Source organism: Emys orbicularis, chromosome 3, assembly GCF_028017835.1.
Source record: "Emys orbicularis isolate rEmyOrb1 chromosome 3, rEmyOrb1.hap1, whole genome shotgun sequence".
Classification (NCBI taxonomy): domain Eukaryota; kingdom Metazoa; phylum Chordata; order Testudines; family Emydidae; genus Emys; species Emys orbicularis.
Genome location: NC_088685.1, coordinates 28758743 through 28777979, shown reverse-complemented (window position 1 = coordinate 28777979; position 19237 = coordinate 28758743). Strand labels below are relative to the sequence as shown.

Below are 19237 nucleotides of genomic sequence, written 5' to 3'. Positions count from 1 at the left end.
AGGGAAGTGTACCAGATGCAAAGTGGAGATCCTCAGAGACAATCTGAGTACCCTGAAAAGACTTGGGAAACTGGCAATTTATTACATCACTGTCGCCATTTGGAACTGCAAACTGTGACTCACCTGTACATATATTTTACCTGCTTTAATCTCTCAATAACTCTCATTTCCTTTTCTTAGCTAATAAACCTTTAGTTAGTTTACTATATCATTGGCTCCCCGTGTTGTCTTTGGTGTAAGATTTAGGGTAAGTGACTGGTCTCTTGGACTGGAAGCAACCTAAATGTGATATGATTTGGGGTATAAGTGACCTTTTATCACAAAGTCCAGTTTGCCTGAGTGGCAAGATAGACTCTCTAGTCTAAGGGGAATGTGTGTCCCCCCATGATAAGACTTGCATACTAATCCAGGAGTTCACATTTGTCACTGGGTTGTTGTGTTCTATAATTAGATTTTGCCACCAGTTTGGGGTATCTGCCTGTTTTATGACAGTCTGCCCTGAGATATGCACTCATGGTCGTGAGCCATTCCAGATAGCGTGACACCTAGTAATAATGAAATCTTGCTTTAAAGTCCATTAAGCAGTGATATATTCAGATGGGAGGAGATCCTGCAATGAACTCCATACATGGAACCCATGCAGAACTCCACTGAAGTCAATGGGGCTTAATAGAGGAGTATGCTAACTACATATGACAAACTACAAGATAAGGACCCATGTTTCATCTATTCATCAATTATTAAAAACAAAGAAAAATTAGCAAAAGTAGTCAGAGAATCACAGACACCATAAAAAAAAGACTAGTGAAAATGCACATATATATGGAAAGAAAAGTGAAGAATAGGACCTGAAACGAATAGGAAGGTAAAGAGATTTTCTAAATGTTAATAGAAAGTGTGACACTTTGCTTTAATGGTGCTTCAACTGCTTATAGTTCCCACCCCAAACACCATGAAATTTTACTAGCACTGGCGGGTTGCTCTTCTTTGATGAGAAAAGCTAACGCTAACAAACAAACAAAAACAAACAAACAAACAAACAAACACACAAACAAACAAACAAGAGTGTGTATTATTCATTTTGGAAAAGAAAGACTAACAAAATATAAGGAAACATTAAAAGTCATTCATGGCCCCTTGATGTCAATGTGACTGCCAGTGGTTCCAGAAGCAGGACTAGCAGTTCCTTGTGAAGGAATATGGCCTATACGCTTATCCATTCGTGAGACCATAGTCAGTAGGAGAGATTTTAGTGACTTCTTACATGTAATGGCCGAAGATAAGTTAATGACCTCTTCCACCATTGTCCATCACTGACTGCATGCAGCATGGCTTTTGTCGTTGTAGTTGTATTAGACAGAACTTTCATGGTTTTAGCGGTGGTCCAATACAACAAGTCAGCAGACTGGCTAGAAGGAATGCTGATTTCTTCCTGTGAGTTTATGCAACACACAACAACAAATGTTAGAAATAACCTCAGCATTATCACCACCATGAGTTAATAAGGCCAAATGCCTAGAATAAACACACAATGGCATCAAGACATACTGATAACAGTTTGGTTAATAAGTTATTTCAATTATCAGTCTCATTTAGCAGCAAGCTAAACACAAGCGGAGTTACAATGTTGCACTTTTTTAATCTCATAGCTGATTTCTTGATTAGCAGAACATTCTTTTTTCTCATTAAATTCTAATCTCATGATATTGTGGACACCAGCCATTTACATTTTTGAAGGTTTTTTGCTTAACTAGTCCCACTGTTCTGCTGATATACTGAAGTTTATAGAAAAGGGGAGGTTGGGCATACTGGCCACTGGATTGATTCTTCAACATCTTATGAACAGTCTTAACATACAAAGCCAGGATTGTGTGGATTTCCAAAGAGCACAACTAAGTCATCCAGATTCTCAGCAGGGGACTCTTGTCTTTAGACCCTTTTCTGGTGAAAAACTTTAATCTTTCATATCAGAGCTTCCCAAAATAGGGTTCTCTCCAGCTCCTCCATTTGATGTTGTGGGTCTGTGTGACCTGCACTGATGTGAAAATACGGCAGCTGTATGTACACCTCTACCTCGATATAATGCTGTCCTTGGGAGCCAAAAAATCTTACCACATTATAGGTGAAACCGCGTTATATCGAACTTGCTTTAATCCACCGGAGTGCGCAGCCCCGCCCCCCCGGAGCACTGCTTTACCGCGTTATATCCGAATTTGTGTTATATCGGATCGTGTTATATCGGGATAGAGGTGTATGTTCATAGATTCTGAAATTCTGGTGCTTTGTGACACATTAACCAAATATAGCAATTCTCACAGGCTGCAAACAGATCTTGTGAGATTTCTGCCTATTCTGATTTGCCACCCTTCCCACACAGACACATGTTTCGGCAGACACCTGGATTCAAACTCAATAAGGGCAGGTTCAGGTCAGGTCTTTCAAAATTTAGGGTCTGGGTTTTGCAAATTTGGGTTGCTGGGTCAGGCCTACCTCAAATAAAGGGTTTAAATTAATACTTGATACATCTGCAGTGATTTCTGTGTCACTAATTGTTACACTCCCGAGAGGTCTGTGACTATTCTCTCCATGTTTTACACAACTTACATATTAAAACAAACAGATTTCAGTATGCTGTAAATTATGTAATTATATTCCACTGACGATAATCACACAAATGTACAGGAGGGTAATATTTACAATACAGTCACTTATATACATACATATTGTTGATGTTTTAATAGCCAGTAAGTTATAATGGTTAGTTTCCCCACACAAGATACTGAATCAAAAGAAAATCACTTTTCTACAGTTACACTGGCAGGAGGATATGAACTACCAGTTTTCAACTCAACAACTTGAGACAAAATTTTACACACTAAACAGGGACTGGTGGCCAAAATGACTTAGGTGAAATCTTGCCCCACTGAAGTTAATACTTCAATGGGGAAGGATTTCACCTCTAATCTACTTTATTCTCTAGCACCTTTAATGTAGTACTGTATACTTCAAACTGACAAACTGATAATCAAGGTGACATAATAGACTTTTCCCCCCAGTTAGGGACCAATTTCCACCATGGGTTTTGGATTTTCTTTAATTTTTCAGTTGCAATTCTGTGCCCACAAATGGTAGCAATTGAATATCTAGCTATCAGAGCTGCAGTCACATATTGTGGGTGAAGTAGTTAAGAGATCATCTACTTAAGAGATCATGTGACAACATTTTTCAGGTATTATTTTATGGCTGTTTTATGAAGTCCATTTTACAAGGATTGTCTTCTCTTAGCAGTTCTAAAAGATTAATTGAGAACAGCAAATTATTTTTTACTTTGTCCTAGTCTGACACGTCCCATTATTTTAGATTTTTTTTTAAATGTACAAAAACAAGGAAGACACTTATCACCAAATCTATCATCGTCATTAAAAAGACATCAACAACATTCTGCCTGCAACAAAACCTGTAAAAGTGAGCACTCCCTGATTATTAACAGTAATAAGATGATCTAAAGAGGGGACCTCCTGCCAACCTCTGAACAATCAATTGTAAATTTCAATTCCCACTTGACCAGATGAAAGTGACTGCATGCTGAGCGAAATATGCCAGAATCTTTACTCTTCCTGAAAAATAAATGGGAACAGGATTTATTTAGATTGTGTTTAAAGAAAAATAGTACCTCTTTTGAAAGTTAAAAAAAAAAGAGAGAGAAAATTAGTTTCTTCTTTTGTAAGGCATTATACTATTTCCAAGAGGATGCTTCATGAAACTTGACCAAATAATGCAAGTTTCTAAGAAAATAAGAGCAAGAAACAACTAACCAACTTCTCAATTAAATTTGAACTAAATACTTTTTTAAAAACTGTGTGAAAATGTCTGGGCCATCAGAAAGTGAAAGTATTTTTGTTATTTTAAAAAAGACTGTACCCTAGAAATATAATCCTGGCCCAATTCAGAAGACCATGCCTATTCAGCTAAGGCCTTAAGCATGTGCCTAAATCCACAGTGAATTCATATGCTTAAGTGACTGGCTGAATAGGAATGTTCTTAAATGTTTTCCTGAACTGGGGCACTTACGAGGTTAATTCTTGAAGACACCAGAAGCACAGTCTAGCAATCTGAGCAGAATATTGGGAGTCCTTAGTTTCAATTCCTAGTTTCCCCTAGTGACTTTGGTAAGTCGTATTTTAATATATATTTTAGAGAAAATAAATTTGAAACCAATACTTTGAACTTACAGAGAACTTTACATCCCAGGGTATCAAACTACTCACTGTTTGTAAAATAATTTACCATTTAACAAACTTAAATATATAGCTACCAATAGCAGTCAAAGAAAACTGTGTAGATTTGAATTTTATAGGAGGAAAAAAAATTTCCCTAAGCAATTTTTAATGACTAAAATGACCCAGTCAGATTTCAGATACCTCCACCATGCTCCCAATCCTTTCCTAGAACAATACACTTCACTAAAGCCAGGACAAAGCTTGTGAGAGCCAGAGATAAAGCATTCCAGGTCAAGGCAGTTTGGCTGTGGAATGTTTTAAATTGTAGCTTTCATGTGTTTTGTCCTTGGCTTAGTTAGCTGTGTTGTTCCATTTGGAATCAAAGTCTAATAATTTTTATAACATACTGCAGGGTCCTCTTTTTTTGTTCAAAGTAAAGCTCTCTGTAACAGGGAGAATTTTTATCCCTAAACATGTACCCCAACAGAAATTCCTATAAGATAGAGCCTTCTATGACATCCACTATGAATTTTGGAACTAAGATTGAATTAACCTGTGCTGCACTTTGAGAGCATGGACATGAGTGCTATAGAAAACCCACAGATGGAAGACCCAATCTGCAGGATGTTGAGCACCTTCAATGCCCATTGACTGCTGTAGAACGTGAAGGTGGTTAGTATGCCACAGATTTGGTCCTTAGATTATAAACTCTTTGAGTCAGGAAAGGACAGCTACCTGTTCCGTAACTGGCGTTCTTCAAGATGTGTTGCTCAGGTGTATTCCACTATAGGTGTGCGTGCTCGCCACGTGCACCGGTGCCGGAAGTTTTTCCCTTAGCAGTATCCGTAGAGGGGGAGCACCGCTGCGACCCCTGGAGTGGCGCCAACATATCATGCCATAAAGGGGGCTGCGTGCTCCCCCCACTCTCACTTCCTTCTTGCCACACAACTCCGACAGAGGGGAAGGAGGGCGGGACATGGAATCCACCTGAACAACACATCTCGAAGAACACCAGTTACGGAACAGGTAACTGTCCTTTCTTCTTCGAGTGATTGCTCATGTGTATTCCACTATAGGTGACTCGAAGCTATCCGGGATGGAGACGGGTAGGAGTTTAAGCGTAAAGATTCAAGGGTTACCCGGGCGGAGCACCACTCTACCAAACCCGGCGTCATCCCTTACTTGGGAGACGATTGCATAGTGTGATGAAAAAGTGTGGACAGAGGACCACGGAGCAGCCCTACAGATGTCCTGAATAGGGACATGAGCCACATAGGCCGCTGACGAGGCCTGGGCTCTCATCGAATGGGCCTTGACAATAGGACGCGGGGGAACCCCTGCTAGGTCGTAACAGGTGTGAATGCACGAGGTGATCCAGCGGGAGATCCGCTGGGTAGAGACCGGTCACCCCCTCATGCGTTCTGCCGAAGCAATAAAAAGCTGGGGGAACTTCCTAAATGGCCTGGTTCTGTCTAAGTAAAAGGCCAGTGCTCTGTGCACGTCTAACATGTGCAGGCGGCGTTCCTCATTAGAGGAATGGGGCTTAGGACAGAGGATCGGGAGGAAAATATCCTGATCCATGTGGAAAGCCGAGACTACCTTCGGCAAAAAGGCAGGGTGAGGGCGGAGCTGAACCTTGTCCTTATGAAAGACCGTATACGGCGGTTCAGAGGTCAGGGCCCTGAGCTTGGAGACCCGGTGGGCTGAGGTGATAGCCACTAAGAACGCCACCTTCCACGACAGGTGGAACCACGAACACGTGGCTAAGGCTCAAAGGGAGGCCCTGTGAGGCGGGAGAGTACCAGGTTTAGGTCCCAGAGCGGGACCGGGGGACTGGCGTAAGGGAATGCCCGATCTAACCCTTTCAGAAACCGGGCTGTCATGTGATGTGAAAACACAGACAGGCCCTGCACCGGGGGATGGAAAGCCGAAATGGCCGCCAGGTGCACCCTGATGGAGGAGGGCGCCAGGCCTTGGGTCCTAAGGGGCAGGAGGTAATCGAGGACAAGCTGGATAGACGCGGAAGAGGGAGAGGAATCTCTATCCCTCACCCACATAGAGAACCTATACCACTTAGCCAGGTAGGTTCGCCGCGTGGAGGGTTTCCTACTTTCCAGCAGGACCCTTCTTACATCCTCAGAACACCTCCCTTCCTCCTCATTTAACCATGAAGCAGCCACGCTGTCAGGTGGAGCACGGCTAGGTTGGGATGGAGGAGACGACCTTCCTCCTGAGAGAGGAGGTCCGGGTGTAGCGGCAGCCTGCGAGGAGGGGCCGCTAAGAGTTGCAGCAGGGACCCGTACCAATGCTGACGGGCCCAATCCGGGGCTATGAGGATAATCCTCGCCCCGTCTGACTTCACCTTCTGTAGGACCCTGTCTATTAAGGGGAAGGGCGGGAAGGCGTACAACAGGGGCCCCGACCATGGGAGCAGGAACGCATCCGATAGCGCCCCGTCACCCTCTCCCGCTCTGGAGCAGAATCGAGGACACTGTCGATTCTGGGCGGTGGCGAACAGGTCTACCTGGGGAGCACCCCACTGTAGGAAGATCCACCTGGCCACCTCCTTGTACAGGGACCACTCGTGCAGTTGGGAGAATACCCTGCTCAGGAAGTCCGCGAGCGTGTTGCTCTTGCCGGGCAGGTAAAAAGCCCGCAGGAGTATATTGTGGGCTATACAGAACTCCCACAGGAGCTGGGCTTCCTGGCATAAGGCCCGGGAACGCGTGCCCCCTTGTTTGTTGACGTAATACATGGCGGTCGTGTTGTCCGTGAGGACTCTGACCACCCTCCCTTGTATGTGCTGGCGAAATGCGTACGCCAGGCGTACGGCCCTGAGCTCCCTGACATTTATGTGCAGGGTTAGTTCCTCTGGTGGCCACATACCCTGGGTCCTGAAATCCCGCACGTGGGCTCCCCAGCCCAGGTCCGAGGCATCCGACACTAGATCTAGTGAGGGAGGGGGCTATCGGAAGGGAATACCCTGAAGCATGTTGCTCGGGAGGGACCACCACTGGAGGTCTGCCACCACCTTGGGCGGCACCGTGACCACCTTGTCCAGGCCGTCCCTGGCCTGGGAATACCGGGAGGCCAGCCAGAGCTGAAGGGGCTGCATCCGAAGTCTGGCATATCTCACCACATAGGTGCAAGCTGCCATGTGGCCCAGGATTTGGAGGCATACCCGTGCCGTGGTTACCAGAAAGGCCGTGACCGAGATGAGCGCTTTGAGCGTCTCGAATCTGTCCCGTGGGAGGGAGGCCATGGCTACCCAGGAATCTAACAGCGCCCCTATAAAGCTTATACACTGAACCAGAATTAACGTGGATTTCTCCTCGTTTACCAGTAGGCCTAGAGCCCCGCAGGTGTCTAGCAGGAAGCTCGTCTGCTGCTGCATCAGAGTGCGAGACCGGCCCTTGAGCAGCCAGTCGTCAAGGTAGGGGAAGATCTGCAGCCCTTTTCTGAGGTGGGCTGCCACCACCGCCATACATTTTGTAAATACCCTGGGGGCAGTAGAAAGGCCAAAGGGGATGACCGTAAATTGGAAGTGGTCCTGACCCACCAGGAAACGGAGGAAGCGCCTGTGACCCTCGAAAATGTGGATGTGAAAGTACGCATCCTGGAGGTCCAGCGCCGTAAACCAATCCCCCTGGTCTAGAGATGGAATAATAGAGGCCAGAGACACCATGCAGAATTTGCAACGCACCAGAAACTGGTTGAGATTCCGCAGGTCGAGGATGGGCCGAAGCCTGCCCTTCGCCTTGGGGATGAGGAAATACCTGGAGTAAAAGCCCCTGCTCTGGTATTCCTGTGGTACCCTTTCCACCGCTACCAGAGAGAGAAGGCGCTCTACCTCCCGGCCGAGAAGGAGGGCATGCTCCGGGGCCCTGTCCGGCTGCCCGGACGGGGGACAGTTGAGAGGGGTTGAAACAAACTGCAACCTGTACCCTTGGGAGATGGTGCTGAGGACCCATTGGTCCGACGTTATATGGGACCACTGCAGTCGGAAGTCCGATAAACGGTTTAGAAAAGGTAACTTTATTAACTGGGTGGGGGGTACACTGGCAACAGGCCCGGTGACCCCCTCAACGAGTCAAAAACGCTGTTTTCCTGGCTGTTTGGCCTTCAAGGCCCCAAGCCATGGGGCCGAGCGGGATTGGCGTTGGGACCGGCGTCTTTGATCCCTCTGCCGCTTAGGTGGGGGTTCATATCTGCCCCTAGCTTGCGGAGCAGAGGGTTGAGGCCTGGGCTTGTCCTTGGCAGGCGGGACGTACAGGCCTAGCGTCTGCAGGGTGGTGTGGGAGTCCTTCATCCCGTGCAGACGGGTGTCTGTCTGGTCCGCGAAAAGGGCCTTGCCATCAAACGGCAGGTCCTGCACTATGGACTGGGATTCTGACGACAGTCCCGAAAGCGAGAGCCACGACGCCTGTCACATAGAGACCGCGGAATCCATCGAACGAGTGGCTGTGTCTGCCGCATCCGAAGCCACCTGGACAGCCGCTTTGGCGGCGGTCGCACCCTCCTCAATCAGCGCCCGAAACTCCTACGCATCCTTGTCAGGAATGAGGGGCTCAAACTTGGGGAGGGATCCCCAGAGATTAAACTCGTACCGGCTCAGAAGCGCCTGATGGTTGGCCACTCTGAGCTGGAAACTCGCTGATGAATAAACCTTTTTTCCAAAGGTATCTCTGTCCTTTGGCGTGGGCGTGGGCTGACCATTCCGCTCGCGGTGGTGGACCGACTCTACCACCAGGGAGTTTGGAGTTGGGTGGGTGTAAAGGTACTCGAGACCCCTCACGGGGACGAAGTACTTCCTCTCGGCCTTCTTAGAAATAGGCCCAAGAGAGGCCGGGGTCTGCCAAAGGCCTGTGGTGATATTGGCGACTCCTTGGTGGAAAGGGAGCGCCACACGCCCCAGTACCGAGGAGGCGAGGACATTGAAGAGAGTATTGGAGGACTCCTCCATCTCCTCGGCCCGGAGCTCGAGGTTGGCTGCCACCCTCCGAAGCAGCTCTTGATGTGCTTTAAAGTCCTCTTGGGAAGAGGGAGGCGGTACCACAACCGAACAGCCCTGTGCCGAAGAGGTGGACGGTGCGGTGCCTTCGGTGGCCAACGGCATCGTGGGCTCCACGTCCGGGTTCGGTGCCGGAGTCGGTGCCGGGGAGGCGACGCGGGTCGGCCCTGAGAGGCTCCCGCCACGGAGCGAGGTCCTGGCTGCGCAGGTGCCTGAGGCCACGGTGCCCACTGGCACCATTGTCCCTGCCAGGGCATGGCCTGGAACTGAGGCGCATCGGGCGGCAGGACTGGTTGTTCTTGCGGCGCAGTGTGGCCCAAGACGCAGGGAGAGATGGCTGCGTACTGAAGCCGAAGTCCTGGAAGAGCGCACGGTGCCGTGGGAACGACTGGAGCGGTCTCTGTTGTGACGGCTCCTACCCTGAGACTTCAACCTGGATGATGTTGACAGGTAGATGTCCGAGGAACTGTCTCTGGACTCCCTGCGGCACCTGTGGCCACGGTGCCGCGGACTCTCGAGACATGCTCTGGGCATGGCCTCTGCGATGGCGGGCTCTTGAGTACGAGCGCCGGTGCCGACAGCGTCGAGACCTGTTCCTCTCAGAGCGGCTGGAAGAGGAACGGCACCGTCTCTTGTCGCCTCCGCGACGGCGTCCAAGAGCGGAGGAGTGGGAACTGCTCATCGAAGAGTCCAGACGTGGAGTCGACGTGCGTCTTGGGGCTCTGCTCAGCACCTCAACCCGGGATGGTGCCTCGAACCTCCGACACCTCCGGGGAGGGCTGATGGGCACCCAAGGGTGGCTTCCCACGGGACCGGGGGCCCGACTGAGGCGGCGCTCCCAGCACCGGAAGCGCCAAGATGTCACGCGCGGCCTGAGCTGCCTCTGGCGTTGAAGGCATGCATACCTCTGGTGAGGCTCGCACGGACGGGACTGGACTACTCCGCTCAACTCGAGTCGGAGGTCTCCGTCCCGATGGGGATCGCGGGCTGCCCAACTCGGGTCTGGCCTCACCCCTGTCCTTCTCTTGGCACCGCTGAGACTTCCCTTGCTTCTTAGCTGGGGAGCGAGGCCGGGACGTCGACGGCGCCTCGCACCGAGGATGCGGTACCGGGTGCCGATTCGGAACGGCGCACCGGAGGCGCTTCGCCACGTGCCGAAGACGCGGAGCCCGGCGCGGTGTTGGCTCGACGCACCGGTGCCGGGGCCAATGCCGACTCCATTAAAAGAGCTCGGAGCCAGATCTCACGCTCCTTCTTCGTCCGGGGCTTAAAGGAGCGGCAGATCTTGCACTTGTCACTAACGTGAGACTCGCCCAGACAGCGAAGACACTGATTGTGTGGATCGCTTCTGGGCATGGAGTTGCAACAAGAGTCGCACGACTTGAAGCCTGGGCCAGGGGGCATGCCCCGAGCCAGGCACTCACGAAATAAAGTTCAGTAAGTGAAGAGATCAGTGAAACTGGATACCACTAAGCTAGAGACGCTGCAGCTAAGCTAAGCTGGAGCAAGTTCCGACTACCTTCACTGGCGGCAAGAAGGAACTGAGGGTGGGGGGAGCACGCAGCCCCCTTTATGGCACGATATGTCGGAGCCACTCCAGGGGTCACAGCGGTGCTCCCCCTCTACGGATACTGCTAAGGGGAAAACTTCCAGCACCGGTGCACGTGGCGAGTACGCACACCTATAGTGGAATACACATGAGCAATCACTCGAAAAGGAACATATTTTATTTACCTAGTGAGCACATTTATAGCAATACACAAGTAGTGAATAATTCTCCATGGAACATCTCAGTTCACATTTAGCGTTTGGAGTTTTCTGCAAAAAAAATTACCCTAGATGGATGAGAGAGTTATTTTATTTAAGAAATGTTTATTATCCTAACCAAACAATTTGTATAGTGTACCAACTGGTGAAACAAGATAAAGTGTCTAGCTTCCAGAATTTATAGTTCATTGTAGCAATCTTTGTTCATTTAAAGTCTTTTAAGACTAAGAATAAAGATCTACTTCCTCTCCTTGACCAAGAGTAAGTAAATATACTACTAATTTATCTGTTTAATAGGTCCATCTCCTTTGTTTCTAAATCTGTAATTTTTACCCAAGCGATTAGCCAAAAATTTGGAGTCTTGCAAGTTGTTCCAGTTAGGAGGAGAAACTGGTGATAGAGTAAGGTGTTTCTTTGCTGCAATCCTGTTTATTTACACAGAATAGCTTTCCCCTGGAAAACACTGCGGTAGGAGCCTGGTCATTTTCCATCTCTAATCTGGTCTCCTCTCTTTCACATTTGCTGCTCAACCTTTCAAGCAAGCATGGACAATGTTTTTCCTTCTCTCTCCCATCAAAACCTGCTCCTCTTTTATCTTGAAATGTGGTCATACGCTGAAAAATGAATATGTAAAATGGCTTTTTTTTTTTACTCATGAGACCTGCTCCTTGTGTGCTTTCAGTGTCATAGCAGATCTGCTGACATTAGCGACTAAAATGATTTTCTACTATTTTGCCTGCCTGTTAGCTCTGCAGACCCAACATAGCTAAGAGAATGTGGTCTATTCCTTCTTAGATGACATTGGAAGTCCAATGAACATGGAATCCCATGATACCATTTATTCAAGTTACTTAAGTCTAGAACTGCACTTCCCTTTATTTGCCCCCTTAACAGGCTTCTGAAGAAGGGTGTAGCAGGCTGGCTCTTCGTGAGTTAAGGCTGGGCAGTTGAAGCTGCATCTCTCTCCTCCCTCCACAGGTCTGACCTTTACTTTTCTGCTGGATATTGGTGAAGCATTAACTGAGCTGATTCTTGAGAGTTAAACTAGTGTCTGAAGCTATATCTTCTGCTCCTGGGTGCCAATGCTTACACATTACAAAGAATTCTTAACTCATGCCACAAGAACTTAGAAGGCCAGATCTACAAAGGGAGTTAGGTGTTGCAATGCTGAGCACCACAATGCCGAACTTTTAGGCACCCTGCCATTCAGTGCAATCCTCAGCCCTCAGTTAGGCACCCAGGCTCCCTATACAATGCCTGGGAAGTGTTAGGTTTCAGAGTGGTTGCTGTGTTAGTCTGTATCATAAAAAACAATGAGGAGTCCTTGTGGCAGCTTAAAGACTAACAAATTTATTTGGGCATAAGCTTTTGTGGGCTAAAACCCACTTAAACAGATACATGGAGTGAAAAATACAGTAAGCAGTATATATATTACAGCACATGAAAAGATGAGAGTTGCCTTACCAAGTGGGGGGTCAGTGCTAACGAGTCCAATTCAATTAAGGTGGAAGTAGCCTATTCTCAACAGTTGACAAGAAGGGGTGAATATCAACAGAGGGAAAATCAGTCTGATTACCTGCTAGTTCTAAGCATACAGACATTAAAAAAAATCTCTCTCGCAGGTTCTGTGATATAGGAGCTAACCCATTAATTCTTCCAAAAAATGCTGTGCATACTTCTACACAAATCTTACACAGTATGCATTCATGTAACTTTTTAATCAGCTATAAAATACTGGAGTTCAGATCCCAGAATTTACTATATTCCTCTTAGAAGCTACTTACAACAGACATTTACTAAGTCATGTCATTGAGAACCAGATTCTTCAATGGACTGAACTCTGAATCTGCACAGGTATAAGTGAGATGAGAATTTGCCCTTCATTGTCTTAACTAATGACACTATCATTAAGTAAGCATTTCCATGTACAGAAAAAATTTAATTCTGACTTCCACCTAAATCACTGAGAACATACATTATCACTGCTCAGGCCCTACATATACAAATTCTTCATTAAATGTGTTCAATTAGATGAGCCTTTCACTAAACATAATGCATACATTTGTAGCTCATTTGAAAAGTATTTGATGCTCAGTAAAAGGGTAAGTACAATGCATGTCACAAGCTAATAAGTGTGGTTTTTAATACGAGACCTCAGGTGCAGCAAATTTTTCAAATCTAAATAGATTTTCAGGTTAAAGCATAGGCTAAGTTGCATAACTAACTCTAGCAAAAGAGAATACTAAACTGCAACTAGTAGAAACTTTGAGTCCTTTAAACAGCATTTATACAAAAAGCAGATCTGTAATTTTTACAGAAGGATGTTTTCAAATTATGCATCCTCCGCAATATCAATAAACACCTTGTTTCCAAGGACAGTACGAATATTCTTGAAATTGCAAGCTTCTCTCGTGCCAAAGTGCTATGCGCAGTAATTACATTTTCACATTACTTAGATATATAAATAAAATCATTTTTACAGCAGATATAACGTAGGTTTTAAATATTAAGCAGATTAAGTATAAAGTCAGCCCTCATTTATGAGGCATAATTTACTGTGGTTATTATTTCTCCTGTTAACACATAACACAGCATCTTGTGGCTAAGCACTATACTTATATACTCTAATAATGTTAGCTATAATATTCTGAAATATTCTTCATGAATCAAGGTCCTAATTTGCGCATTGAGATTTTTTTCTTTGAGCACCACTAGATTAGTAATTGAGGTAATTACAGCATACAACAAGAGTGCAAAGGGGAAAAGGAGCTTAATAAGAAAGAGGCAATCATTACGGAGGAATTCCTTTCCCTTCCTGAACATAGTTCTTCAAAGAATTACATGAGCTGAAGACTGACTAGGCCAATTAGGTGATCTAGTCCAGCCTCCTGCCAGTGAAGGATTGTTCCCTACAGTATTTATTTTAATGCTTTGTCTAGTCCTATTTTAAAATGTCTAAACAATGGGGTTTGCAGAGGAGCCGGATGGTTATGTTCCCACCTATGTCATCCCAACACACCCTAGGCCTCCTCATTTCAATTCACTGTGGGAGGATAAAAAGTTAAAATTAGCAAAACAAGTGAAAAATCTTTTATTGGAGTCCTAGAGAGAGTGAAACATGATGTGCTGAGGGAGCTATGCCCATCTAGTACTAGTTTTATAAGCTTTATCCATATAATATTAGTTAAATCAAATAGTGTTAGCTAATATTAGGGTTGCCAACTTTCTGATTGCAGAAAACTGAACACCCTTACCCCGCCTCTGCCCCACCCTTTCTCCAAGGCCCCGCTCACTCCATTCCCTTCCCTGAGTCACTCGCTCTCCCCCACCCTCGCTCACTCTCTCATTTTCACTGGGCTAAGAGCAGGGGGTTGGGACTCCAGCTGGGGGTGTGCACTGACCGGAGCCACCAGATCCCTTTTCGACTGGGCATTCCAGTTGAAAACCAGACATCTGGCAACCCTAGCTAATATGTTTTAGCAATCAATGGTAAACCCTCCCCGCCCCCCGATGGTCTCCCCAACAAATATATAGTTGATACATACCCACATATACATGGGCTGATCTCTTAAATCAATTGGATTTTGCCTGAATAAGCCTTAGACAGTAGAATCTGAACTACAGACTTTTCTCTTTACTTTTTTTTTTAATAAGATTACCACCAATATACTGTATGAAACGGAAAACCAATGAAATCCAAGTTAGCAAAAACCTATTCTTCCAAAAGAAGGAGATTAACCAAACTTCTAACTCCCAGCTCTCCAAAAAACTCTAACAACGGCATTTTCACTTCCTTGCTATTTAGGTGGTTCCTATTCCTTCATTATAGGAGACCAGGTGCTCACATTCTATTGTGCTATTATTGAAGTTGGGGGAGGGATAGCTCAGTGGTTTGAGCTTTGGCCTGCTAAACCCAGGGTTGTGAGTTCAATCCTTGAGGGGGCCGCTTAGGGATCTGGGGCAAAAATCAGTACTTGGTCCTGCTAGTGAAGGCAGGGGGCTGGACTCGATGACCTTTCAAGGTCCCTTCCAGTTCTAGGAGATGGGATATCTCCATTAATTATTATTATTATTATTATTATAAGTTATGTTGAAGCTGTAAGCATGAAAATGAAAAAGGAGGTTAACACATAAAAATGTCATTTAGAGAAAAGGAATTAAGTGCAAAAGCTTAAGTCATAGTAAACCTCAACAGATTATGATCTACAAAAAAACATGATATCAAATATTTAAGCAAATATAAATGATCCCATATAACAACAGTAATAACTCACTGACTCTTAAGTAAGAGCGACAACTTAAAATCCTTTAGTACTAATAGTACTAAGTAGAGAGGTTGGAGTCTACAGTCTCTACAAATAATCTTGAAAGACCAGGAGTGGAAAAAAAATTGTGATTTTATATTGCTGCTCCCCCCAAAATTCACCCACGAAAGCTTATGCTCCAATACATCTGTTAGTCTATAAGGTGCCACAGGACTCTTTGTTGCTTTTTACCCTGTTTAGAAACCTTCAGTCATCCAATTAGAAGAAAAAAATAATGTCATATTATTTAGGTGACAAACTACACCAATGAATCAAACAGTCAAAACTAATAGATTACAAGCAACACATAAGCTAAAACACAGAGCATTCTCCATTACTATAGGGCTTTAAATGAAGATCGAATGTGTATTTCTGAAAGATATATACTACATCAACCAGATGTTACGGGCTTAATACACAAATGGCTTGGTGAAATTCTACAGCCTGCATTAAGCATGAGGTCAGACTAGATGATCATAATGGTGCCTTCAAGCCTCATTAAAAAAAAAAAAAAAAAACTATGAAAGTATGTACATACAAAGTGTTTGAGAAATTATGAATTTGTAAAAGATAAAATGTCCATATGTGAATAATATGCAGACAGAAAAAAGGCTAAATTCAAACATCATATGGTTTATTTACCAATGTTGATATGTGCCATACTGCAAGGCTACCATCAACATTAATAATTATTCCTTTATTTTATGTTAGGTTTTTGTCTTGTCTTCCACTTCTTCTGCCTTTGTATTTATTTATGTTCTCCATTATTTTGTTTACAGTGCTGAGACCCCACTGGACAAGGATGTTCAAGACCACATTTGGAGTATATATTAGCAAGAAAACTTCATTACAAATCATCTGTTGTTTGTTTCCTTAGGTTATTTGATAGTGCTAAGCACAAAGCCTAAAGCAGAAAAATATCTCAAGTTCTCTACGCTGTGCTAGGTGAAATCTTTGAAATCTGTCTCTCCTTATGATACAGAATAAAACAGAATGTAATGGTGGTCATTTTACACTCTCACTTCAAAACTTACCTGAGGAGTCTCCTCAGTGACCAGCGAAGAAGGTCCTGGGATATTTATATTCTCCCCTCCTTCTGAAGGGCGTAACTGGTAATTCACTGCTTGATAAAGAATCTGAAAAGAAGGGGTATACATTATTTCTGCTATCATGCAAACTAATAATACACAATTATTCAAGCTACCTAGTGTCACGAGAAAGCAAGGACCTCAGGTGGTAAAACTTCCAGGAGAATAAAAAAAATAATCATGGCATCCTGCTGAACCACTGATATAAATGTCTACACAAAACCACCTTCTCTCAGTACTGTATATGCATTTTCCATGAAGTACTGTTGCTGCTGCTGTTTTTTTAAAGTAACTACATGAAAATGGCATCTTCTTACTCAACAGATCTACCTCATATATTCACTGGCAGATCTCCTCATATATTCACTGTATTGACAGAAGTTTTTACTGCTTTTCATTCTTCTTGGTAATGTAGAGCTACTGCAGTAATGGGAGAGTGAATAGGATTATTATCTGGTTTGTATATTATCTAAAAATAGTTTGAAATAAGTTCCAATTCCAGGTGGATAGCACTGTTTTACTTATAAACTAAATATTCAGGCCCCAATCTTGCAAATGTATATACTTGTGCTTCTCTTTACTACTGTGGCAAGTCCCACTAATCAATGGGGCCACCCATGGTAATACAGTTAAGAAAGTGTGTAAGTGGGTTGGCCTTAGTATGGAAGTTACTGGCAGACAAACTTTCCACCACATTCACCCATGATTTGCAGTATTTCTATCAGTTGCTGATCCCCTTTACTCTGATCCTTCCTTCTGCACCCTTCAGCTGAACAAACTCTCCCTCAACCGATCATGCTTCTACCCTTTCTTTTACTTACTTTTCTCCTACTTCAACAATCACTTTCTCTCCCCAATTTCAATCATGTGCTGCCACCCTCCAAAACACTTAAAAATACATTCTTGTAATATAAATAAGACAAATATACAAACAATTTTCAGAAAGGAAAATGAGATGTGCTTGTAATCAGCCTAACCACATTACTTTTGTGTTGTACCTGGGGTTTTTTTCCCCCCCTATTTTTTACATTCTTAGCTCTTAAGAACAAATACAATGCCTTCCTGTGTTATAGTACTGCACCAACACAATTTTGAGTGGGACTTTGGAGCCCAATATGAATTACTATTAATAAATTACTGTATTTAATTAATTTAGACTACAATAATAAAATGACACTTATGCAAGGCTCTATGCACCATAACACATTAATAATAATACATAATAATAATAATTAGCAGCACAGAAATGATCATTCAAACAGGAACTCTGCCAGCCAGTCAGCCACCTACAAAAAACCCACAGCCCTCTCCAATAACCCTATCCAATCCCTATTTTTGCACTGTTCCTGGAAGGTTACCAATTTTGGATTATTTCAGACTCCAGAGGGATACAAATTCCAGAGTCTGAGCCTTCACAGAGAATGTCCCGCTGGCTTCCCCTCTGGTTTTTTAACAAGGGAGATCCAGCTTAAGCCCTTCTGCTGACTGCAAGACAGTATGGAACGGGGACAGATGAATAAATGGAATCTATACAATGTAATTTGTAAGAAGTTACTTTTCAGAGTACAAAATTCAATTTCCCCTTATGTACCCTATATGAAACAATTCAGAAAAACTCTGTGCACATTGGCAAAACTAGGGTCAACCTCAATGGAAATTAAACGTTTTGACTTACTCAACTTACTCAACCACTGCACAGCATTTATGCTAATCTTCTCAAATACATACATTAGTAATCTTCTCAAATACATATAATGAGATATCTGATAGTTACAGATTTTACATACATAATGAAATTGATATTCAGGGCCCTGATCCTGTGAAGAGCTAATAGCAGGATCAAGACTTAAATCCTCATTATAAATAATTAAAATCATTCTGGGTGAAATCATGGCCTCACTGAAGTCAATGGGAATTTTGTTATTTATTTCAATTGAGCCAGGATTTCACTGTATGTTTGGCAGAACTTGCAGAAAACATTGGAACAGGCAGTGGGCATTTATTCATAGATTCATAGATTCTAGGACTGGAAGGGACCTCGAGAGGTCATCGAGTCCAGTCCCCTGCTCGCATGGCAGGACCAAATACTGTCTAGACCATCCCTGATAGACATTTATCTAACCTACTCTTAAATATCTCCAGAGATGGAGATTCCACAACCTCCCTAGGCAATTTATTCCAGTGTTTAACCACCCTGACAGTTAGGAACTTTTTCCTAATGTCCAACCTAGACCTCCCTTGCTGCAGTTTAAGCCCATTGCTTCTTGTTCTATCCTCAGAGGCTAAGGTGAACAAGTTTTCTCCCTCCTCCTTACGACACCCTTTTAGATACCTGAAAACTGCTATCATGTCCCCTCTCAGTCTTCTCTTTTCCAAACTAAACAAACCCAATTCTTTCAGCCTTCCTTCATAGGTCATGTTCTCAAGACCTTTAATCATTCTTGTTGCTCTTCTCTGGACCCTCTCCAATTTCTCCACATCTTTCTTGAAATGCGGTGCCCAGCACTGGACACAATACTCCAGCTGAGGCCTAACCAGAGCAGAGTAGAGCGGAAGAATGACTTCTCGTGTCTTGCTCACAACACACCTGTTAATACATCCCAGAATCATGTTTGCTTTTTTTGCAACAGCATCACACTGTTGACTCATATTTAGCTTGTGGTCCACTATAACCCCTAGATCCCTTTCTGCCGTACTCCTTCCTGGACAGTCTCTTCCCATTCTGTATGTGTGAAACTGATTTTTTCTTCCTAAGTGGAGCACTTTGCATTTGTCTTTGTTAAACTTCATCCTGTTTAACTCAGACCATTTCTCCAATTTGTCCAGATCATTTTGAATTATGACCCT

At 44.5% G+C, this 19237-nt stretch overlaps 1 protein-coding gene across 2 annotated transcripts in view; it reads right to left on the bottom strand.

Moving 5' to 3' along the window:
* The window catches only part of NBAS (NBAS subunit of NRZ tethering complex), a 409271-nt gene that overhangs the window by 209090 nt on the left and 180944 nt on the right, over positions 1 to 19237 (bottom strand). For both annotated transcript variants that reach the window (XM_065400708.1, XM_065400709.1), the window contains 2 exons: positions 16337 to 16438; positions 1265 to 1432 (listed from right to left, as the gene is read on the bottom strand). In XM_065400708.1, the coding sequence (XP_065256780.1) occupies positions 1265 to 1432; positions 16337 to 16438 (270 nt within the window). The remainder of the gene's footprint in view (positions 1 to 1264; positions 1433 to 16336; positions 16439 to 19237) is intronic.